Raw genomic sequence first — 22,599 nt, forward strand, 5'->3', positions numbered from 1 at the left:
ACACACACACACACACACACACACACACACACACACACACACACACACACCTATTTATTGCTTAGGATCCCCATTAGCTTGGCTTTATACCCAGCTGCTCTTCCTGGGGTCCGTCATTAAAAACGCACATCGTACAGTAGAAATCATTCAAATATATGACAAATGACAAAAATTAAAATTATTATATTTCATACAAAATGTTGATAAATGTATAAAATATACAATAATTAAGCATTTCAGTTGAAAGTAGGTTGCTCCTAAAAAGCTGTTCAGATTCATTTTTTTGACGAAAAAAAAAACATTCTGTTAAACTTTTGAGAGTTAATGGTAAAGAGTTGCATTTTTTTTATTAATCATGAATAACATCTACACTTTACAGCACATACAAGTAGATTGTCTACCCATTGTTGTCTTTGACCCAATACCTGTACGTCTGATCAAACAATTAGCTATCTTATCGATACCTGGTTGTCTTCAGGTTCTGTGTGTGGGAGGTCTTTTTACCTCTGAGATAGAAATTGCATCGTGTAACGAAAAAAATGCACTCAAATATACACACAAAGCCAATGAACAGAGACGCACCTTGTCATTATAGTAATGATAAGCTTTGAAGAGTAAGATTACTGGAAAGGCTTTTGAGAATGAATCTTGTTGGCGCCTCTCATTGGCATAAGGCAAATCGGGTAAAAAGATGGAGATGGCAAATGAGTCAGCACATGGATCTTACATTGGCATAAACATATAAAGAAGGGTATATCCCAAGTAAACAATCACTTAATCTCAGCAAAAATCCCTCTAAGTGCAGGAACTGATTCAAAGTTTTTCTCTCACCATTTGAAACAGGATGCAGTGTTGTTGTTGAGTTTGGTGCCCGTCACAAGCTGACACATGTGTTTTGGGCCTCAACCCGCTGGTTAAGATGCGTAATCACTACTGATGAGCTTCACAAATGGTTGTAAATCAGCCCAAGCCTGTTTTTTAGAGATTTGACTCAAAACACTGACTTTAAAAATGTGGTCCTCCAACTCCCTCATTGCATAAAAGCTTAGCCATCTGGAGAATTGAACAAACTCAAGCAGGTTCCCAGATCTCTGGGGTATTTTAAGAGATCCTTTTCTTTTTCTGCCTGCTCCTCATTCCTGTAGATGTCGGTCAGACTTTGATGTGATGGGCAGGAAATAGTCTGCTTTATTGGGTTCAGTGGAACGTTCCCCATTTGTCTTGACCCTGTAAAGACCTGAACACTCTACCAAAAGAATTGTTTAGTATTTTGCTCCATAGAAATGGGTAGGAATTTGAAGAGTCTTCAATAGTTTTCACCCTTTGATTTTGTTCAGGGACAAACAAGTTCCCTTCTAAACAGTAGGTACATGGATGATCTATAGGACTGTGCAAAAGGCATGTTTTTAACCAATTATATTATTTTTAAGAGCAAAAAAGCAGTTGCCCCCCTTCTTCAATTATGAATTAAATGTGATTAATCACATTTTTTGATTACATTTCACTCGTCACAGCCACACCCTAACAGTCTGATTACTGCCAGATCTCTGGTTTCAATAAGTAAATTAAATATAACCTTTATGACAACATGGAGTAAGCTAAAGGATTCCAAAAGCAACACATCATTGTCTTATCTACAGAAATTTATGAACAGATGACAAAGTTGCTGACATCTATCAGACTGGAAAGTATTACAAAACATTTTCTGTGGAAATCTCATTTTTGCCAAAAATAAACAAAGAAACATCAACATAAAAAACATCCTGGTGATCCACAAGAGTTTTGGAAAGTGCATCCCATTACATTGTTTATACAACTATGCAGCATTTTAGAATAAAACCTAAAGTGAAATATGGTGGTGACACAGTGATGATCATGAACTGCTTTGCTTCTTCAAGACATAAATCATATTATAATTATGTTCTTTACCCCAAAACTCTGAAGGATAAAATCAGACAATGGCTTATGACTGTCTGAAGGTTTTCAAGGCCCTGGGTTTGAATCCTGACCTGGCATCTGGCTGCATGGAGTTAGGTTTTTTTTTTTTTTTTTTTTTTTTTTTTTTTTTTTTTTTTTTTTCTCAGACTTCTGAGAAAAACCCCCACTGAAACTGACACTGAGATTCAGGAAACATGTTTCACGGTTATCAATCTAAATTGCCCTTAGAGTGTTTGCAGTTGTTTGTAAGGTCTATCTCTGTAGTTCCCTTTGACAGACTGGGCAGGGTGCCTTTTACCTGATGACTGCAGAAGATATGCACCTGCTTCCCTATGAACCTTTTGAGGATAAGGAAGTATTGAGTATACCTGTTATAATATAGACAATGGATGGAGAGACCTTGTCAAAATTAGGATTTAAATCTTATTGTAATGTTGTGGCACAGACTTAAACAGGTCGTCCATGTTCTGAAACACCCAGTGTAGCTGAACTCAAACAATCCTACAAAAAGACTTGGGAAGACATTGTAAAATAACTTCAGAAAGACCGATTGCTAGTTATTAAAAATGTCTGCCAATATTTGCCAAGTGTGGTACAAATACTAAATAGTTTTATATGATAATGTTTCTTAGAAGGCCCTGTTAGTTAGGAAAGGATTTACTATTTTCTCAGGATAAGATGATCTGAAGCACTTAGGTGCTACAAATAAAAACAGAAGTAAGAGGGCAAACATTTTTTAACAACACTTAGAACATAACCCAATGCCATGAAGCTGTGTGTGTGCACATACATGTATGTTCCATGGGTCTTTCGATTTAAGCATCTGCCAGTGTGTACAGTTGCTCCCCTCGATGGAAAATCTTTCTGCAGAGAAAAGTCCAGAGTTCAAGTTCACATTTCACTTTGATGACGCTTTCTCTTTGGTGTAACCTCGGAGGGGTGATGAGGATGAGGACCAAAAGAATCAAAGGCGCTCAGTGAAAGACTGATAAGCAAGGATGTTTGAAAGATGGAAAAGAGCTAAGGAGAGAGACTCAAGAGGTTCACAAAAGCTGGGAGTGGATCAGTGTTGATGTTGAAAATGAATGGAGAGGGGCCAGAGGGAGCAAAGAGAGATTAATGAATGAATGTGAAGGGCCAGACAAAAAAAAGAATAGTAAAAGGAAGTGGTCTCAGCTTGTCAACCCTGCCTTGAGGGGATCATTCATCACTATCGACAGTGTGTATCCATGTGCGTATTTGCCCGGGATTTGTGTATCCAGACTCTTTGCCTCTGGGTATAGGATATTAAAGGATAAAGAAGACAAACATATTTTAGGTTTTCTATGGTTCAAGACATAAAAGTGTTCACGGTCATAACTTCTGCAGATGAAAGAAAAAGTGTTTGTGGTGTTTGATGGAGCACCGTCAGTCCCGATAGTAACTGAGATTCTGATGGAAAGAATGCCGACAGGAAGAACGGCTGAGGACGCCTTTAATGGCCTTTCCCTTTTTCCAGACATGGATCGAAGAAATCTTTATACAACATAAATAACTCGAGGACAGGGAAAACAGGCTCAGTGTAGTCATTCCTACATGTTTGTGTTTTTCTCATCTCGCTTTTGATACGTGTCTGTACTGGTGAAGGTCGACATAGCTTATTTAGCAGGGGAATAAATCATAATGAGGCACTCTAAAGAGGTTGCAGCAAAGATGAAAGAGAGGAAATAAAGGAGCTGTAATCCTTATAATACCGTTCCCATAATCCAAAGTGTCTAGCGTCATGACGCATAACCACAAATACAAAAAGGTATTCAAACAAAAAAACACGCAACTCAAGTAATTATTGTGCTTTTCGTCCCACAGGCGTCTTGATGCCAACCTCCTGAGCAAGGTTCCACCTGAGGCCTTCAAAGGCGTTTGCTCTTTGAGACACCTGTGGTTGGACGACAACTCCCTAACAGAAATACCGGTGACGGCCTTGGGCTCCCTGTCCTCTTTGCAGGCAATGACGCTGGCCCTCAACCAGATCACCCACATACCTGATTATGCGTTCACCAACCTCTCTGGCCTTGTGGTGCTGTAAGTGACATCTTGATTTGTGCCTTTTTTTACAGCAGAAATGATAAACTTGTCGATGTCTGTTTCAGTGAATGCATATTCAGAGGCCATCTTTACATGAAATCTACACCAGATTTCGTAACAACCCCATTAATCCACACAAGTCCATAAATAAAATTATGTGCGATAAAATGGAATGGAACAGGAGATAAGTACTGAAAACATATTAAAATTGAGTTACCACTTGGGGAAAAAATACTTTTTTTTTTAAAAAAAAAAAGATAAATGTGAGTGGAGGAAATGGAGAAAATACTGCAGATGTAATTTTGACCCATCATTCCACATAAAATGTGTTCTGGATTCTAGATGTCTTTTCCATTTACTCTAATCTTCAGTTCTTTAAATTTAAATGAATTCAACTTACGGGACTGACCTGGTCATTAAAATAGCTTTATTTTCTACCTATGAAACAAGTTGAGGGTTTCCCTGACTGGAATAATTTTACTGAAAAATCTACCCCTGTTTCATCTTCATATCCTCATCAAGAATGTCCCAGTTCATTTTAGTCTTCTCTTAATTAAGTAAAGTCTGCCACTAGCATTTGCTGAAAAACAACCCCACACCATGATGTTCCCACTTACAAATATTGTCGGTATGGTGGTTTTGGGGTGGTCTGCAGTGTTTCTTCTGCTTCAGACAGGGTGTGTGCAATAACATCCCAGCAGATCAGCTTTGGTTTCATTTGATCAGACTGTATTTTGCCAGTATTTGATATGTCTAAATATTTTGCAGAAAACTTTAAACAAGTTTCAACTTGTTTATTTCTGTAGTGGACTCTGTGCAGTGAATGTTCATAGATGCCATTGTGGTTGAATGTATTACTTACTGTTTCCATGAAAACACTGTTCTAGTTAATTCCAGGTCTTTTTTGTTTTAAGCACTCGGCAAGAGATTCTTGGCTCTTGCAGAACTGATCCGATTATTCTTTTGACTCCTCAGTGAGAAATATTGTGCGAAGCACCGGGAGATGGCTGTTTCATTATGTAATAATAATCTTTTTGCCATAAATTGTCTCCAGTGTATTGCACAGAACTTACTTTATGGAGCAATCTGTGGTGTTAATTTCTTTGTATGTGTCAATTGCCTTGGTTGTTGCGTACATCCGGTGTAAATTGCAGATCAATAGCCTCATTAGAAATAAATTGAACTTGAAATATTTATTTACTATTCTGCATCTCTACCGAGTGTTAATAGGCAAACTAATTGGCTAGTTTTACTCCCCAAAATCATGAATCTTTATGGACTTTTCCCAGGCATCTCCACAACAACCACATACAGAGCATGGGTTCAAGATGCTTTGAAGGTTTACAGAGTCTGGAGACACTGTGAGTATCCACAAAGTTAGAATATAAATACCTCAGAAAGCGAATGCAATTAAATGGCATAATTTCTCATACTGTGTGCAGTCTTTCCTCATACTTTACACACAATAGTGCTGGGTGTTATGAAGAAAGCCTTGAGATGTGTTTTTTATAAATCATATGTAACGTGTGCCAAAAAGTTTGCACTGTGGCTCTAAATTATAAAGTCATAATGATTAATGTACTGATAATTTCAGCAGGTGCTCGAGCAATTCGCAGAACCACAAGCGACAATTGAACAGGAATGCAAAGATGAAACGATCCACTTTGATTACCTTGAAGCATCATCAATGGAGTCCTCTGTGTTATGCTTAGTAATTGCTAGGCAGTAAGGTCAAGAACAGCACAGCGTGGCTCTAGCGGAGTTTTCTTGGAGGACGTGCCATAGCCTCAATAACCTAATCCTAACCACATGCCAATATGGAGACCGCAGAAAACTGACACAGTGAAAGAAAGTGTGAGAAGCCTCCTGCAAAATTCATGGTGGTCTGATGAAAACACAGTTTCTGGCATGCTGCTTTAACAACCTGTTGAAGTGTAAAAAAATTATGCATTATTTCTTTATGAGAATGTGTGTGGGCGAGCGAGCATATGTGCGAATATATTCAAGTACCTTTGCCCGTGCAATCATAAACGTATGGCTCGCTTTATACTCATGTTGAAAGCCATAATGCATGCTGGGAAACTCTGCAGAGGATGAAGGGAAACCAGAGAAAGTGAAAAAGAGATGGAGCCTTTTGGACAAGAATAGTGAGTGTTAAAGTGATTGGGCTGTCACAGGGCGGTAGAGACCGATGGTTCGGCAGGGTAAGATGACAGGTGTCACTGACGTGGAGATTGTGCTGGTATGAGGGGTTAATCTCTTGCAGCGGCTTTCTTTATGAGATATATGCATAACCACAACCTACATCAATCTCTAGCATGTATATATATATATATATATATACTATTGAATATATATATACTATTGAACAAATGGAGAGAGATTTCAGTTAAGAGTGAGGTGAGCAGCTAGCCCTTACCATGTAAAACCAGCAGCTCTGTGCAAAAGGCAATTTTAAAATGAGAGCTCCAGTACTTTATCATTCTTGCATCACTGTAGGCATTGCATAAAGACCGCAGAAAATCTCAGTGGCTTGTTGAAAAAGCAAAGTTTAAATAAGAAAAATCAACTTTTAAAAGGTTGTCTAACTTTGTTACACAAAAACTACACTAATCAGAGTGATTTCATGTGCAAACACATTGACATTAATTTCTCATTTAGTTTGTTTCTGGTGTTGTTTAAGCCTGATTGACTTGTCTCTGTCTGTTTTTGTTTTTTTTGGGAATGGACTGGCTCCACTGTGCTACTGAGGGAGAACGTTATTATGAAATGTTGATGCCATGTACGGGGCAAAATCGGACATAACGACTTTAGATATTATTTAACCATGACTTTATTTGACTTGCAGGGATTTAAACTACAATGATCTTCAGGAGTTCCCTATGGCAATCAGGACACTGAGCAAACTTCAGGAACTGTGAGTATCCGTGCACACACACACGAAAACACACCTGCCCGGCATGACTATCGTGGTTGTGTTATCCCGAGTAATCCCGTTAAGTGATTTTAATGTGGCACTCGGATACAATCTCTCTCGCCCCAAGCAGGTGCTGGCTACACACCCACGCAGCCACTCGCCCTGCACATACACACAGACGCACACGCACAAACCATGTTTTTTCCTCGGCTTCAGCAGATGTTTCGCAGCGTGCATATGTGTCACAGATACAGCGTATGTGTTGTGTGTTTACGTCTCATGTATCCAAAAATGTTCTTCAGCTGTGCAGCGGCAGGTGCAACGCGAGGGGCACATGACTCACACTCTCACTCACACACACATTGTCGCTCCTCCAAAAGGCCCGAAATGCAAAACATATTGATTGAGAGAATAACTAACATGATGTTTTTGCATGTTCAGGGGCTTCCATAACAACAACATCAAAGCGATTCCTGAGAGGGCCTTTGTGGGAAACCCTCAGCTCCAAACCATGTGAGTTTCATGCTTAATCACAGTGCTACAACGTGAACATATCAAATAAACACAACTGGAATTGCACGTCAACATCACTTACAACGCAGCTCATTCAAAGCAGATTACACAGCATGTGTCTACATACAGTTGAAACCAGAGATTTACATACAATGGATTTAAAAAGGAACGGAGATTAAATCGGATTAAATCATTCCTAATTTAGCTCAGTTAGGATTGCCAAGAGGATTTTCCTTTTTACTAAATGGCATAATAATGAGAAATAGATTTCTTTAGAACCCGAGCTTTATTAAGTTCATTTGTTTAAACCATTGTTCGCCAGTATAAACACCATGGGAATGTTCAACTATCATACTCCTTAAGAGGGTCAGTATGTTCTTTGTCCCAGACTTGAATCGGGTTTGCTGTAAAAATGTACAAGTCGGTCCCCAAACAAAAACAGAAGATCTTTTAAAGATGCTGGTTAAAGTTGGAAGGAGAGCAACATTAACTGCAGCTAAATAAAACGACTCCAGTAGCAACACAAAAAGACAGATTGTATTTTGCAAATGTACTCCGGTTATGAATTTACATTGGGCAGAATTGTCCTGTGGTTTGACAGAACTAATATCAAAGTGTTCGGCCATAATGACTATTGTTGCAGTTATAGGAAAAAGAGAGAAGCCAAAAAGCCTGATACCAGCATTTCATCTATGAAGTATGGCAGTGATGGTGTCATTTTGTGAAGATGTTTGGCTGCAGAAAGGGTTTCTGCATGAGAAAAAATATCGTGTAAATATTGAAACGTCTCAATAAATCAGTCATGATGTCAAAGTCTAAGTTAACTTAAAAGCACAAATGGGTTCTCCGAATAAACAATGACCCTAAATGTACAGACAAACTAGCTACAAGCAAAACAGAAATTAATATGGTCATCCACACTGACATAAATCAGAAATTTAATTTAATATCGTGCAAAGAGAAAAAAATGGTTATTTGTGTTATTTCATATAGTATATTTAAATATCTGGTCCCGACGGTATTTTTTTCCTCATTTTCTTGCAGTCACTTTTATGAGAACCCAATCCAGTTTGTGGGGAAATCTGCTTTCCAGTTCTTACCAAAGCTGCACACACTGTAAGTATGTGGTCAATAAAAGCCATTCCAGTGAGTTAGCGCAAACACTGTTTAAATCATCCTCTAGCCATTGCAGCCAGAGCTCAGCGGACATGTGTAATGGCCTACTGAATGATGTTGTGTTACTGTATTGCTGTGCCGTGTGCTGATGTGGTAAGAGAGAGTGTGCTGTAAGAACATGTTGAATAGTGTGACTTATGATGTCTGGTGAGAGGGCCAAAACAGCCTGTGTTGATGTTGGAGAAATAGCTTGATGGCTGCAATGAGCTGTTAGACAGGTTCTGCGATTGTGCATGTGTGTGTGAGCATAAGAGGGGAAGGGAGGGGAGAAAAGCAATTGTTTAGTTTTTTTGTTCTTTTTCTTTTTGCTTGGCATCAGTTCCTTGAATGGGGCAACCCAAATTCAAGAGTTTCCGGATTTGAAAGGAACAACCAGCCTTGAGATTTTGTAAGTATCAAACACGCAAAGTAATATTTAAGAAATTATGGGATGCTCTAAGATACGAGGAACAAAGGTTTGGCAAACCAAGCCAATTGCCTGTCCACCCAAATAAGACTGATGAGATTCTAGGATTTACTTGCTCTCCAACAATGTTTTTTTTTTTTTTTTTCTCTGTAGGACATTGACTCGGGCTGGTCTCTCAGCTCTTCCCCTAGACCTATGTGAGCAGCTGCCTCATCTCAGAGTGCTGTGAGTGCACACATATAGACAGGCACACACATGAACAGGGTCAATAAAACTAAAAAATGATAGAAAAACCAAATCAAGAGACCTGTGTCCTAAAGCCATCACTCAAATTCACCTCGAGAAATAGCAAAAAAATAAATGTGTAAATATAGCTGGTCATTGATTTCCAACATAGCATGTGATTTTTTTTTTTAATGCATTATTTCTATGTACTGTTGTAGAGAGTTGTCATACAACCAGATTGAGGATCTTCCCAGTTTTTACCACTGCTCTGCACTTCAAGAGATGTGAGTTATTTTCCCTTTCTAAATTACTGTTTACATACAGGGATGGGCCGGATACCGGGAACAAGGTGGTTGTGCATTTTGAACAATTACATTTTTAAAACTGCTAAAGTTTCAAAGAGTTCAAAGTATACCCAATAAGTTGCTAGAGAAGCTCAATTTTTTTCCACATGTATGAAACATAAAATAAGGTAGCACTGCCCCTCCCCCATCTATTACTGAACACTGCTGGTCAGTTGGCTCATAGAAAAAGTCATTACACTTTTCCCTCACAAAAAAATGTCTGTCTGGAAATCGTTTCCTTGAAAATGCAAACAGTCTTGGATAGGCAACTAAAGAAAAGCCATCTCAACACATTAAACAATTTTTGAATTCCATAAACAGTAGGCATGTTTTTTGTATTACTTTAAACATGATTATATCTTAACTAGTCAATGTTTTAGGCTGTTTTTGCAGCAGTTTTCATTTTCTCTTTTAAACAATTCCAACTTGTTACAAATGTTGTTTGCCATATACGCCACCTATGTGTCAGAATTTTTTGTTCAACTTGTGTACATTTTGTTTACGTCACTGCATAAAAGCCTCTGTGTCTTTGTATACAACAGTGGTCTGCAGCATAATCAAGTCAGAAGAATAGAGTCAAGCACCTTTCAGCAGCTCACCTCTCTTAGAGCACTGTGAGTTGATCCTTGATCTATGTTTTTCTTTTCTCTCTTCGTCTCACATTAGTTCTGTTGAAATTCGTTGTCTACATTGGAGTGGGTCAGTATTGAAATGACGTGAAAACGTTTTATGGCCAGAAGATCTAGATCATATGTTTGAATTTTGGCAGTAACTCCAAATTGTCCCAATGTTTCAGAGTAATTGTGGATATTTGAAGATAGTTAGTGTATACTGTATTCAATTATGCCATTTAGTGAATGAGGCTTTTAATGTAAAGTACTTTGACAGACCAGTAATATTTGAAAAGTGATAGATAAATGAAGTCCATTTGTGAATAAAATATTTTGTGACTTACAACATGCCAATGAAAATAGCAAATGATATATGTATGGGAGCTTTTCGTAGCTATTTCAGAAATACCAAATGGGTTGACCTCTTTAAAATATTAGAAGTATGAAACAGAAACAACATTAAAGAGAAGAAATAACTTTCTTAATGACTTTTAAAGATAAAAACACGACTAGTGAAAGATGAAAAGGCATTGGTCAAGTCAAAATGAGTATTTTATATTTCCTAATACTGACATCTACAGGATCAGACTACAAAGTTCCTAAACAGTTTTCATATCCAAATCCCACACTTTGTAATACTACATAGGAAGCCTGAATGATGAGCATAACTGTAACTCCAGTAAGTACATTGAGTTCACTTTATTGTTTTTCTCTGACAGTGATCTAAGCTGGAACATGATTGAGTGGATCCACCCAGATGCCTTCACCTCACTCCATTCTTTGATCAAACTGTGAGCAAAAACCAGATACACATCTCTCACTTAGCCTGTCATACAGTTTATCTGATTCTTTAGCAGTCCCTTCCCCACTTAAAATGGGTGACAAGGTTGTGTATCAGAATATATCAGTATGTCAGAAATGTGGGCGTAATCACTACGGGTTAACACAACATTTTTGGCCTTAACACATTTTTAGCCAACAATCTCATTTCAAGTCATGCCAACTTAAAATTGCATACTTTGAGTGAAGACTGAAGTTTGTTTATCTAATCTGATAGTAGGTACTATCCAGAGATAATCTGATAGCATGTCTGAACAGGTTAGAGAATCAAAGAGACTAAACTTTTTCCTTTTACTCTAAGGACTTCGCATGCATAACATTTTGTTTCTTTTTATTTATTTATTTTTTAAACATAGAGACCTGACTGAGAACCGCCTCAGCTCTGTACCAGTTGCAGGTTTAGGAGGCCTCACTCATCTCAAACTCAGGGGGAACAAAGACTTATATGAGGCCTTCAGTCCTGATCACTTCCCACAAATGAGGTAATGTACAAAAATATCACCTATCAAAATATGGCCTACGCTAAAAAAAATGTCTGCGCTTAAAGCCAGTTCAAAAATTCAGGTGGACGTGCTATACGCAACCAGCAAAATACAAAGTACTGCTGCAAAGCATTTCTGAATTCAACTTGGACAATAAAAAAAGACATCTCAATTACAAAGTTAACTCTTTATGCTAATTTCTTTGAATGTCTGAGCCATAATGTCAAGGAGTCAAACCAAAAGCATTATGGTTTGAACCTCAAAGGTCGTACTTTGCCTAAATACCACCTGCCATGGAATCTTCTTCGTTATGATGATTAATATTGTTCCCATCTGCAACAGGGTGATAGAGATGCCTTATGCCTACCAGTGCTGTGTGTATGCATCCTGTAACACCTACAAGCCCACCACCCAGTGGGACACAGAGCTGAGCAACACAAATGAAGACCTTCACAAGAGGACGGTGGCCATGTACCCAGTCCATGCAGACACTAACTGTAAGACTACAATCCACACTCAACCACATTAAGTTCAATTGCTTAACCAAAAAGACAAACCTACCTATCACATGGTGATTAACAACATGATCAAAACCATAAAAACTAAAATTATATTACTGAGTGTACAAATTCTGTAACTATGACAAAGAGCTGTTAAACCTTGATATCTGTGTAATTGAGTTTTGTTCCACCTTAAATGATAAAAGATAGACACTGAAAATTGAATTTTATGAGTACCAGTTACCTCACTGAAAAACAACAACACAGACAATAGGCCACATAATATCCATACACAATGCAAAGAACTTCAGTCCTTGTATTTTGATCATATAAACAATCCTGTCTTCTAGATGACCCTGATCTGGAGGAGTTTCAGTTGGAAATAGAAGAATCCAAGTTACAGACCAGTGTCCAATGCACCCCCATGCCTGGTAGGTGACGTCTCAGATTTGATATGACAAAGCTTTCAATTTGCTGTGACAAGTACTGACAACAGTTTTGTGTCCGTTATGTCGCAGGTCCGTTCCGTCCCTGTGACTCCCTCCTGGGCAGCTGGCTAGTCCGCATTGGCTTGTGGTCCATCTCCCTGGTGTCTTTGCTGGGAAACGCCATTCTGTTCCTGTCTCTCTTTGGATCACCGGGCAGCCTGTCGCCACTCCGCTTTATTGTGGCCTGTATGGGTGCCTCTAACCTGCTGATGGGTGTGTGTACATGCACACTGGTCCTTGTGGATGCTCTGACCCTTGGAGAATTCAATGACCATGGAGCCCGCTGGGAGGGTGGACCTGGTTGTCAAGCGACAGGATGGGTTTGGGTGTTTGCGTCCGAGGCAAGCGTGCTGCTGCTGACTCTGGCAGCAGTGCAGTGTGGTGCAAGCGTGACATGTGCCCGTGCCTATGGGAAATCACCGTCCCTTAGCAGTGTACGCACATGTGCATATTTCTGTCTCACCCTCTGCCTCACAATTGCTTCACTCCCACTAGTTGGAGTGGGGGAGTATGGCTCTTCACCTTTCTGCCTTCCGTCACCCCTTCCTACCCCATCTTCTCGCTTGCCATCCTCCCTGGGCTTCCCTTTGGCGCTCATAATGATGAACACCATTTGCTTGCTTATTGTCACAGGTTCATATATCCGCCTATATTGGGAGCTACTTCGGGGGGAGTGTGAGGGGTTGTGGGACTGCGCCATGATCAAACATGTCGCCTGGCTTATCTTTACTAATGGCCTTCTCTACATACCGGTAGCTTTCCTATCACTTTGTTCTCTTCTGGGTCTTCTTTCTTTGGGGGAAGAGGTTCTAAAATCAGTCCTCCTTCTGTTACAGCCCCTGCCCGCTTGCCTCAACCCTCTGCTCTTTCTTCTTTTCACAAGAGATCACTCTCAGTTGTTCTCCTGGTCTCGCCCCAAAACTCGCCCACAGCTGCGCCGCGACCGCACCTTGGACTCACTAGTTTCTGTGGAGACAGAAAAGAGCTCCTGCTCGGATTCTTCAACACAGGTGTCACTGACTGATGCCGATGCCATGTACAGGGAAGGGTCTACTCCCCAGCCCGGACGAGAAACGACCAGGTTTTCTCAGTGTTCCTCTACATCCTCCGTTCACCTCATCCCTTGCCAAGTACCAATCGCGACAGCCAAAGGAAGGGAGAGGGTGACAGAATGAGGAAGCATGGGGAGTTTGGATCAAGATGCGATTCTTACTATTTTTCCTTCTGTGCTGTGCTACAATGACTCGCCTTATATCAATGAGCCCCTGAAACAGATGTTTAAAAATATAGGGGGAAAAATCTGGAGATTCAAGGACCGCAGCATTTCTGGGCTACCTATCTATAAACTCTTGAGAATGAGTCAACAAAAGATGTTGACTAGTAAAGAGAGATTGACAAGCGAACAGTCTTTCTGACCAGAGAGCAGGATGAAAAGTTTCTTCTTTTGCCAGTACTGTTGAACTAAGGGACAATTTCAGAGACTATCCAGCGGACCGAGTCAAACAAGGAGCTGAATAAACAATGCAATGCAAAAAAGCTGTTAATCACATTGAGAATCAAAGCTACAGACAAATTAAAGGTCTACTCTGAGGGAATAAATGTTTATACTGAAATGTGATGAGAAATGCAGCTCAGAAATTGCATATTGTTTAATAGCATTTAAGTTTTGTTTTTAAATACAATTCTGTCATAGCATTAAGTTGTTTTGTTCCAAAAAAAAAGGGGGGGGGGGTATTGTCAATCATACTATCAAATTTCCCAAGTTTAAGTTAATATGTTTGTTCCAGAGCAGTTTTTATAGCCACATATAAAACTTTACAGCTGTGTAATAGAGCAATTTGTCTGAAATAAGTGGAAAATAATGCGAAACTGATCAGGGTTGCACATGTATTTTTATATGGTTTACATAATTATGCTCAAAAACATGCAACTTTGTCAAACAAGAGTTAAGCAGTCTTATGGTTTGAATGGGACGTAGCTGTATTTCTGCCAACCTTAGAGTAGGAAAGCGATCTTTATATACATACAATGTAACTACCTCTGAACTATGGTATTGACTCACTACAGCCTTATTGATGTTTGTCTCCTTTTTATAAACAGCAAATATATAATTTTATACATTGAGAAATAAAAATTTTAGTTTGTACAAAATAAAAACTTGTACCACTTAGGTTGTACATACTTTATATGTCTTTTAAATGTATGTTAGAATAAAATTATGATCAACATGTTGTATAAACTTGAACCTCTCTGCTTATGATACAAAAAAACACACAACATCCATAAGGTGTAGATCCTCAAACTTTTATTATACACAGAAACAGTCAACTTATAAAGATTCAGTTCATGAAATGCATCTATTCAACATATAAGCAACACGTCAGAACAAGAAAGCAAAAAGAAAGGATGCTATGCTAACCAAGATCAGACAGCTAAAACAACTGAATGAAGAAAACTACATGCAAGGTCTCTTCAGCGGTTCTTCTGCCTCCTGCTGGGAACAGAGTGCATCCCGTTTCCGAGATGATAATTTCTGATCCGGAGCATTTTCTTTGTCGTCTCCCACAACTCTCTGATCAAGGACACACAAAAACTATTATTTTCGAAAAACTCTACAAATGTATGATATTCTGTTACCTAACGTAGACTATAAATTCAGAACAAAATTAGTACAAATTACAACAAACTCAAGATTTGAAACTGGTGCTTGAAGATCCAACATAGTAAAAAATATATATAAACTGCAATCTGTTGCCAATGTTAGTCTAGCACATTTTTTTTCCAGGTTATTCAGATGCATTGTTACATTAGTTGAGCCCACAAAGCTATTGGTAAAATCCTGTGGGAATTCTGAGAAGAAAGGAGCAATGGAAAAGGTGCTGCAAGCTAACTATATCCTAAAGATCTCAAATACGGGTTCAAAAATTATAATTTCAGTAAATCCATTCACTATGTGCAATATTGAGGTGATACTGCTGTGGGAATAAGTGTGACAACTTGCTTTGTGACACAACCAGCTCCTCACCAAAAATAGTCTTAACTTTTTTCAAACAAGAGTACATGGAACAGACAGAAAGCAAGTAAAGCTGCAGATACCCAGATGAAACATTTTTGAAAAACCTACAAAAAGACTCACAAAATGTCAATAAATAAAAAATCCTATACATAAATCTGTTGTATTTTGTCGTGCTTGAAGCAGAACAACAAAATAAGCGGTGCCCCAAAACCTTTGAATGAAATTTGACTTAAAATTGCAGAAGATACATTATCCTGTAGCTTATGTTCAATCTAGAATCCACAGCACAGCCTTGTGGTTCAAATGAACTACTACACAATCGGTACTAGCAGGACCGAAAATAAAGAATTGTGGAACTACAAACATCCTATTCATGCACAGATCAAATGACAGAGGTAGAAGAAAATGAGATAATATGTCTTACTTTGTTTGTCTGAATTGCATGTTCCTGTGTCCACTTCTTGGCCTTCTCTGTGAAGAGGTATTTGTTGTACTTGAACTCTGATGACTGGATTTAAAGTACATAAATAAGCATTCAATAAATAAGAATCAAAAGACTTTCGATTTAGAGCAGTGGCAATATCCAAAAATATATTTTAAGTTCCTCCAAACCCTTAATGAAGCACCTCAAACACATGGTAATATATATGTGGCTAAAGGAAAACAAAAATGCGACTCACTATGTCAGCCATAAGTGGGTCATCTGGATTGGGCTCAGCCATGAGCAGTTGGATTGAGGTGAGGACTGTGGAGATATTTAGAGATGGTTTCCAGGCACCCTGAATAAAAACAAAACAAAGAAAACCCAGCTGATTATTGCATCTGATTTGAGAAAAGAAGCTTAAATAGTTGACAGCATACAAATTGCACTATACTTCTCACAACCTTTGGCGGGAGTTTAAGAGCATCATGGCAGATTCGTCCCGAGTTGTCAATGTTTGGGTGGTAGATTGGGGTCAAGAAGCGTATGTTTGGAGGTTCAAATGGATACCTAAGGCACATAAATAGCAGACCTGTTGCGTTTAAATGGTTACGTCGGTTTCATGAGTGTTCAAATGGACAGAAAAGTACCTTTCTGGGATCTTCACCTCCAGGGAGAAGAGTCCACCTTCATAAGGAGTTCCTACACCGCCAACGATCTCTGCAAGGTAAAGTGATACTAATGAATTACCAAGATAGAGCTGAATTGAATAACAGTTAATTAAATTTAAAAAACAGAGTTATGCAATTATATCCAAAAGGTTGTAAAAGTATCAAGGATTAAAATTTAGACCACATGGAGAAATTTAAATGTCTACCCAATACATGTTTTTATTTTGTCATACCCGGGAAAATGGGCATGTTTACGGTTTATCCTCATGTAAAGTTATAGCTCCCATCATTTCTGAACTGTCATCCTGACTATTGCTCCGTTATGGAAACATTTCTAACTGCTTCAGGCCCAGTGACAGTAAGCCTACGTGCTCGGAGGTCATCAATCCGCTCCTCGGTCTGCCAGCATGTTATCCCAGGAGGAGGCTCAGTGCTCAACATCTGAAGTTCACGCTTCAAACGGGAAGCTCTCTGCATTCTTTAGAGTGGAAGAAAAAAAAAAAGTAAACTGAAAGCAATTTTCCCACACAATTATAAGTGGCGTCATGTAAACATGAGGGTGCGGCATACGACATGAAAACTGAACCCGACTCCACATCAAAGCAGTATAAAAATTGTGAAATTAGATCCTCGCATTCTGATTAGCAACCAACTATGAGACTAGTTCAGGATATTTTAAAACAGTTTACGGTTTTAAAAATTGGTGTTTTTTAGTTTAAGATTTGGCTGTGGTGACCTAATTCACAAAGCTTTTAAATTAGATCACTTTTGTTGAGCTAATTTAAGTCATTTTTGTTGACTTAAAGCAATTTTGGTTTGCTTTGTTTAAAAAAAAAAAAACAAAAAAAAAACTCAAAGGTTAAATCACAAACTTTGTACTGGTCCGAGGTTATCTATAGAATGTGTCTTAAATTCATAACAATTCTGTCAATGTCTGACCTAATTCAACTGTTAATTATTCTAAGCCGAATCTCAAGTAATACTAATATTGCTCACAGTTGTCGTAAATAAAACGAGGATTTGACTAGTTTCACAAACTCTGTTTTACATAGTATGCGGCCATTTTAAAATTAATCCAGTTCGGCGTTATTTAAGCGCCGAATTTAACGTCATTTTCACCGTCTTTGGTAGCACGTTTATATTTATAAGATAGTTGGTCATCTCGTCTGTATTTCTCTCGGTTGTTAACCGACCATAAATAAGCTAACTGCTCAAGTTACGGTACCCATGTATCAAGGTAATCAAGGTAATTTCTCCAGATCGTCCACACATAGTATTAGAAGCTCATTTCTTTACGTTTTCTTACCTGTCACACACGTTGCACTCACTGAAGAATTAAAAACTCGTAAACACAGAGAGGAAAAGGAGCTCAGAGAGGACTGTTTTCGGATTTCCCTCTTCAGCGTCACACTTCTTCTCGTGCTGATCTTGTTGTGGTTGAGAAGGTGAATAGCGCCATCAACTGTTACGGAGCCGCGACAAAAATATGTGCACTTTATTCACATCAGTCTCTAAGTAATGGGGACTACAACAGATATTTTAGTACATCGTATTTGGAACTTATTCATTGAGTATCAACAAGTGGATTTTCGTTCTCCTAGATTCTCACAAATAGTCAATAAAAATATTGCCTTGCTATGTTCAAAGAGCATTTTCAAACAGTTTGAAAATGCATTTAATGCTTATCTTAGGTTGATAAATACACATTGCATCATAACACATATGTATTTGGCCAATAATGCCATTACTTATCAGTCAGACATTAAAAAAGGAAAATTAGGTATTTCCTAAATAATTTATCGTGTTTACATTTTGTTTTAAGATTTATTTTTGTGTTAATGCAATCACACTATACATTATTATTTTTCTTTAATTAGTCTCTCTCTCTACTGTGTGTTGTTTAGTTATTTTTTTTATTATTTACTTTTTTGATCATTCGATTGAGCTAAACAAATATAATCTTTGCAGTTAGCTGCTATGTTTCTTTCTGGTGACATTTCCATTGACCTGTGCTTTGTTCCCACACTCAAGCTGAAAGTGTAGCACTCCTTCCAATTCTCTTCATTTCTCAGTTTTCCTTCAGATTTTATAGAATGAGTCTTCTCCCCCCCACACCCTCACATTTTCTATTGCTTTTTCCTTGTCAATATGTCTAAGTTCAAACATTCAATTTGTAAAAGTATTGATATAATAATTTATTTGGTCACTGATGTGTTGTTGTTTTTTTTTTTCCAAGCAGTACATACCACAATTATTTTCTCACAAAATTATTTCAGGAAAGGTTTATCTTTTATTCTTTAGAGTTACAAATATGACTTATTGATTGATTCATTCGTGAGTTAAACACTGTCTCACTTTAATGCCGTGGCATAAATAGCCTGAAAGGTTATGTTTCTGTGTTGCGTGTCTTCCATCCTGATGTCAGTGAAGCCAGAGTCTCTCAGAGCTGCCATGTAGGCCTCAGGGCGCCAGTTCTCCCCTGGCATCACTCGCTTAGCTGCTAAAACAGCTACATGGGAATGCCTCAGTGTTGTGACAATAAGTCCTCCTAGGGTGAAAAGGCAAAAAAAAAAAAAAAAAAAGTGTTTAAATTTAACCTTTTTTATGTACCTCAAGAACATAGTGTGTCTTACCTGGTTTCATTACACGGTGGATTTCTAAGGCTGCTTTCTTGAGGTCGGGCCAAAAGTAGTAGCAGTTGCAGTGAAAAACTTTATCCACACTGCTGTCCTTCAGAGGCATGGCTGAGACATCACAGTGATGGAGGCTCACTTTGCCACTTTCCAAAAATTCCTGCACTCGTTCTCTGGCCATCTGTCATGGCAGAAAATAAAACTATTTGAAGTTTCAAAAGGAAAATATCACCACTCTTTCCACATGTCTAACATCTACTTTGCCATTAATTAGTATTAAATGCAGGGATTGTTGTTTTTCAGGCACTTTCTTCATTAAAATTTGGAAAAAAAACAAAAAAAAACAACCCACACATCTATGTAATAATATGAAAACACCTCACCTGATGCATGTAGTCAGAGTAATCCACTCCGATCATGTGACCTGTAGGCGCAGTGAGGAGTTTGGCTGCTAACTCCAGACCCAGACCCGGGCCATGACCAAGCTCCAGCACCGTGTCCCCAGGTTGGATCCCACACAGCTGAACGGCACGCTCCTCAAGAACCTTGTTGCGAGTTTTGAACATCTTGCTGACCAACCACCCAACCACAGATCGGGTTGGCCTGCCCAACTGGCTCCCCAATTTTGCAGCCCACATGCCTGGGGACATTAGACCCCAGAGACCCCACTTAGAATATCTGTGGAGCCTTTTTAATGCAAACTGATGGTAACACAGAGTAGAAAAAAAGTCATTGTCACCATGCCATGTTGAAATAAATCTGTTGAACTCGATTTTTGGGTCGTCTACTACCACCTTTGTTTACTCTTCTCTGAAAAGAGAACTTTGGACCACTGACTTAGCCCAGGTTTTTTTCTTCGTCGTCCAGGTTAAATGTCTCTTATTTTATTACTTTTGCTTTAAAAAAAACAAAAACAAAACAAAAAAAAAAAACAGAATAACTTAGCTTGGATGTATGATGTTGCAGCTAGTTTCTCCTAAAAATACTTGATTTTCTGAGTTTTTTGCTCTCCATCTTTAAAGGGATTGTTTTTGAGCGGTGTCCCGTAGGGAGCCCCTTCCAGCTTTTTTTTTTTTTTCTTTACTTTTCCTCAACCTATTGCAAGTAACACCAACATGGCGGCTGTCGTTTTAAGGCTATGTTTAATCCAGCCCGTCCCTCTCGCGTATATTGCATACTTACTTTCTTTCCAGAGAAACTCTCTCCAGCTCAAGTGTTTGAGCTCTTCCTGTTTTAGAAGAGGAGGAGCAAAGGGACGAGCTCCTATTCGTGCTTGGTCGACGCAAGCGCGTCTCCTTTCTCTTCCTTTTCACACCCCCGCTGGTTTACAGCCGCCCTCGTCCTTCTGTTTTTGTCTTTACCCTTCATTTTTACCAGGAAGTTCCTTGAAATTAAATCTTTTGCTGTTGTTTTTCGACGGAGAAATGTCCTCGGGGCACAGAGACAGTTTACAAAATGAAATGGTTAAAAGGTTACATACAATTACATGTTTTCTTTCAGTCCCTTCCACTTAATATTATTTAATACGCAAAAGTACGGGGGGTAAAAAAAAAAAAAAAAAAACCCTTTACATGTAATATCTAACAAGTTACTTCTTCCATAACTGCCCTCTGGAGCTGCAGTCAGGTTTTTTTGGAAAGGTGCGCGATGCCTTCCACCAATGAGCTTGTTTTGCACACACCCCCTACGGGGATTAGGTTTCTTTCGTTTTCATTTCCCGGAAGGGTCGAATGTGAAAATAGTGCAGTTTGTTTTATTTGTTCATCGACAACATCGTGTTTTCTTTTTAAAAAAAAAATAAAAAAAGGAGTTTGGGAAGGCGTGATGTAATTTTTTTTTAGTTACTCGACGAGTCAGCTTATGAGAAAAATAGTCCCGTTTTTCTGGTGCAATCTAAAAGATAAGGGACGTTTACATGGCGAGCGTTTCCCCGTCACCTTTGATCAAGGTAAGTAAAAGTCTCTGGGGCTAAACTTCCGACAATCTAGGTTATTCTCCTAAGCTTAAATCAGTTTTAATGTTTTATTAAACACACATAATCAATCTTTAACAGAAGCCAGTTTATGTTTTATTTTTAAAAAATGCTTTGTTTTTTTCTGCACTACCCACTGCACTTGTTTCCAATATTCTTAGCAAGAAACCAGTCCTTCAGCCATAATGCATGGGAGGGAGGTCAGCTTTCCTCCAGCTGTACATCACCCTCCCTCAAGTCAACCTCCTTTGCTCAGTCCTCACACTCAGGAGGATCTGTGGCATCTACCTGGAAGACTGAGTGAGATCTATTTTTGACCATCTTAAATGAAATGAAAACAGATTTTAATTTCTGCCCACAAATAGTTTTGCTCCACCTGTTCAAGTCAGTGTTTTCTTATTAGGAATAAATCCATCTCTGTGGGATAAGGAGGATGTTGCCCACTGGCTCCACTGGGCTCAGAAGGAGTACTCGTTACGCCGACCAGAAAAGGGGCATTTTGAGATGAATGGCAGGGCCCTTTGCCTGCTGACAAAAGAAGACTTTAGACGCCGCTGTCCGAGCTCAGGTACAATTTAATCTCTTGTTTTTATTATATGTAAAAAACATATACATTTTTAAATAATCGTTGGTGGTTTTCCTCAAGGTGACGTTCTTTATGAGATCCTTCAATGTGTAAAGCAACAAAGGAGGAGTGTTGTCTGCCAGTCCCCGAATGTTTCTGCTCCGGCGGTGGGTGGACACATTCAGGCTCCGGTCAGCAGCCGGATACCTTCTCACTCTGTCCAAGAGCCACAGTCTGCCATAGTCAGTGGGAGCCCAGGTCAGAACATGGACTTCTAGTCTCTTTTTGTTTTAGCCACACTAGAAATGTCTTTTGATCTTTTTTTTTTAATTATTTTTTTTACTAAGTGAATTGCACTGAGTAAGTAACATTTAGTAACATTTGCAAATCAAAACCTGCGTAGTGTCTTGTAAAATTTTGTACCCCTCTTTAGACTTTTTCACAACTTTTTTTACCTTGCAACCACAAACTTCAGTGTATTTCATCTGGGCTTTATGTGATGGACCAACACAACGTAGTGCAGAATTTTCAAACTCAAATAGTTACATATCCAAAACACTATGTGTGTGTATTCATTTAGAAAACTAATGCTAACACACCATCTTTATTTTGAAACATGGAGGTTGCACAACAATGCCGGGCGCTTCTTTTTGGCAGGAACACAGAAGTTGAGCTGAGCCGATGCAAACATGTACGAAGATAAACACAGAAGCATGTGGGGACAAATCATATTAAAGATTGCAAAAAAAAAAAAAAAAAAAAAAAAAAAAAAAAGGATTTAAGGGGGAACGCCGCATTAAGCACAACACCCCAAACA

General features: G+C 38.7%; 4 protein-coding genes across 10 annotated transcripts in view; 2 read left to right on the forward strand and 2 right to left on the reverse strand.

The window, feature by feature from the left end:
* lgr6 (leucine-rich repeat containing G protein-coupled receptor 6) overlaps nt 1–14,731 on the forward strand; it is a 69,804-nt gene extending 55,073 nt beyond the window's left edge. For 3 of the 6 annotated variants that reach the window (XM_015031163.1, XM_015031164.1, XM_015031165.1), the window contains 14 exons: nt 3,784–3,999; nt 5,292–5,363; nt 6,851–6,919; nt 7,361–7,432; nt 8,477–8,548; nt 8,928–8,996; nt 9,168–9,239; nt 9,458–9,523; nt 10,126–10,197; nt 10,914–10,985; nt 11,391–11,516; nt 11,859–12,013; nt 12,367–12,447; nt 12,535–14,730. In XM_015031163.1, the coding sequence (XP_014886649.1) occupies nt 3,784–3,999; nt 5,292–5,363; nt 6,851–6,919; nt 7,361–7,432; nt 8,477–8,548; nt 8,928–8,996; nt 9,168–9,239; nt 9,458–9,523; nt 10,126–10,197; nt 10,914–10,985; nt 11,391–11,516; nt 11,859–12,013; nt 12,367–12,447; nt 12,535–13,679 (2,359 nt within the window). In that variant the 3' untranslated portion in view covers nt 13,680–14,730. Of the gene's footprint in view, nt 1–3,783; nt 4,000–5,291; nt 5,364–6,850; nt 6,920–7,360; nt 7,433–8,476; nt 8,549–8,927; nt 8,997–9,167; nt 9,240–9,457; nt 9,524–10,125; nt 10,198–10,913; nt 10,986–11,390; nt 11,517–11,858; nt 12,014–12,366; nt 12,448–12,534 lie in introns of all 6 variants that reach the window. The other 3 variants (XM_015031162.1, XM_015031161.1, XM_015031166.1) reach the window with 2 other exon arrangements.
* A 63-nt stretch (nt 14,732–14,794) lies between these two features.
* Nucleotides 14,795–18,010, reverse strand: ube2t (ubiquitin-conjugating enzyme E2T (putative)). Its single transcript, XM_015031167.1, has 7 exons — nt 17,919–18,010; nt 16,981–17,090; nt 16,592–16,661; nt 16,406–16,511; nt 16,201–16,299; nt 15,945–16,028; nt 14,795–15,076 (listed from the first exon to the last, which is right to left on the reverse strand). The coding sequence occupies exons 2-7, from the start codon at nt 17,087–17,089 to the stop codon at nt 14,960–14,962; spliced, it is 585 nt and encodes a 194-aa protein (XP_014886653.1). The 5' UTR covers nt 17,090; nt 17,919–18,010; the 3' UTR covers nt 14,795–14,959.
* An 869-nt stretch (nt 18,011–18,879) lies between these two features.
* Nucleotides 18,880–20,705, reverse strand: LOC106946662 (uncharacterized methyltransferase YdaC). Its single transcript, XM_015031172.1, has 4 exons — nt 20,428–20,705; nt 19,629–19,885; nt 19,246–19,426; nt 18,880–19,160 (listed from the first exon to the last, which is right to left on the reverse strand). The coding sequence occupies exons 2-4, from the start codon at nt 19,881–19,883 to the stop codon at nt 18,964–18,966; spliced, it is 633 nt and encodes a 210-aa protein (XP_014886658.1). The 5' UTR covers nt 19,884–19,885; nt 20,428–20,705; the 3' UTR covers nt 18,880–18,963.
* Nucleotides 20,706–20,790: 85 nt separating this feature from the next.
* etv7 (ETS variant transcription factor 7) overlaps nt 20,791–22,599 on the forward strand; it is an 8,318-nt gene continuing 6,509 nt past the window's right edge. The window contains exons 1-4 of one of the 2 annotated variants that reach the window (XM_015031171.1): nt 20,791–21,193; nt 21,379–21,517; nt 21,621–21,785; nt 21,864–22,040. In XM_015031171.1, coding sequence (XP_014886657.1) covers nt 21,161–21,193; nt 21,379–21,517; nt 21,621–21,785; nt 21,864–22,040 — 514 coding nt within the window. In that variant the 5' untranslated portion in view covers nt 20,791–21,160. The remainder of the gene's footprint in view (nt 21,194–21,378; nt 21,518–21,620; nt 21,786–21,863; nt 22,041–22,599) is intronic. The other variant, XM_015031170.1, reaches the window with a different exon arrangement.

Source organism: Poecilia latipinna, unplaced genomic scaffold (assembly GCF_001443285.1).
Source record: "Poecilia latipinna isolate Pla-1442-1.1 unplaced genomic scaffold, P_latipinna-1.0 Scaffold199, whole genome shotgun sequence".
Classification (NCBI taxonomy): domain Eukaryota; kingdom Metazoa; phylum Chordata; class Actinopteri; order Cyprinodontiformes; family Poeciliidae; genus Poecilia; species Poecilia latipinna.

Excerpts from the sequence above, each read along its gene's own strand:
- LOC106946662 (XM_015031172.1), bottom strand. The coding sequence starts at position 19,883 with ATGTGGGCTGCAAAATTGGGGAGCCAGTTGGGCAGGCCAACCCGATCT. Across the intron at positions 19,427-19,628 it reads ACTCTGACTACATGCATCAG|ATGGCCAGAGAACGAGTGCA; the intron begins GTGAGGTGTTTT and ends CTGCCATGACAG. Across the intron at positions 19,161-19,245 it reads CCACCGTGTAATGAAACCAG|GAGGACTTATTGTCACAACA; the intron begins GTAAGACACACT and ends TTTTCACCCTAG.
- ube2t (XM_015031167.1), bottom strand. The coding sequence starts at position 17,089 with ATGCAGAGAGCTTCCCGTTTGAAGCGTGAACTTCAGATGTTGAGCACT. Across the intron at positions 16,662-16,980 it reads GATTGATGACCTCCGAGCAC|AGATCGTTGGCGGTGTAGGA; the intron begins GTAGGCTTACTG and ends TTTACCTTGCAG. Across the intron at positions 16,029-16,200 it reads ACCCACTTATGGCTGACATA|TCATCAGAGTTCAAGTACAA; the intron begins GTGAGTCGCATT and ends CTTTAAATCCAG.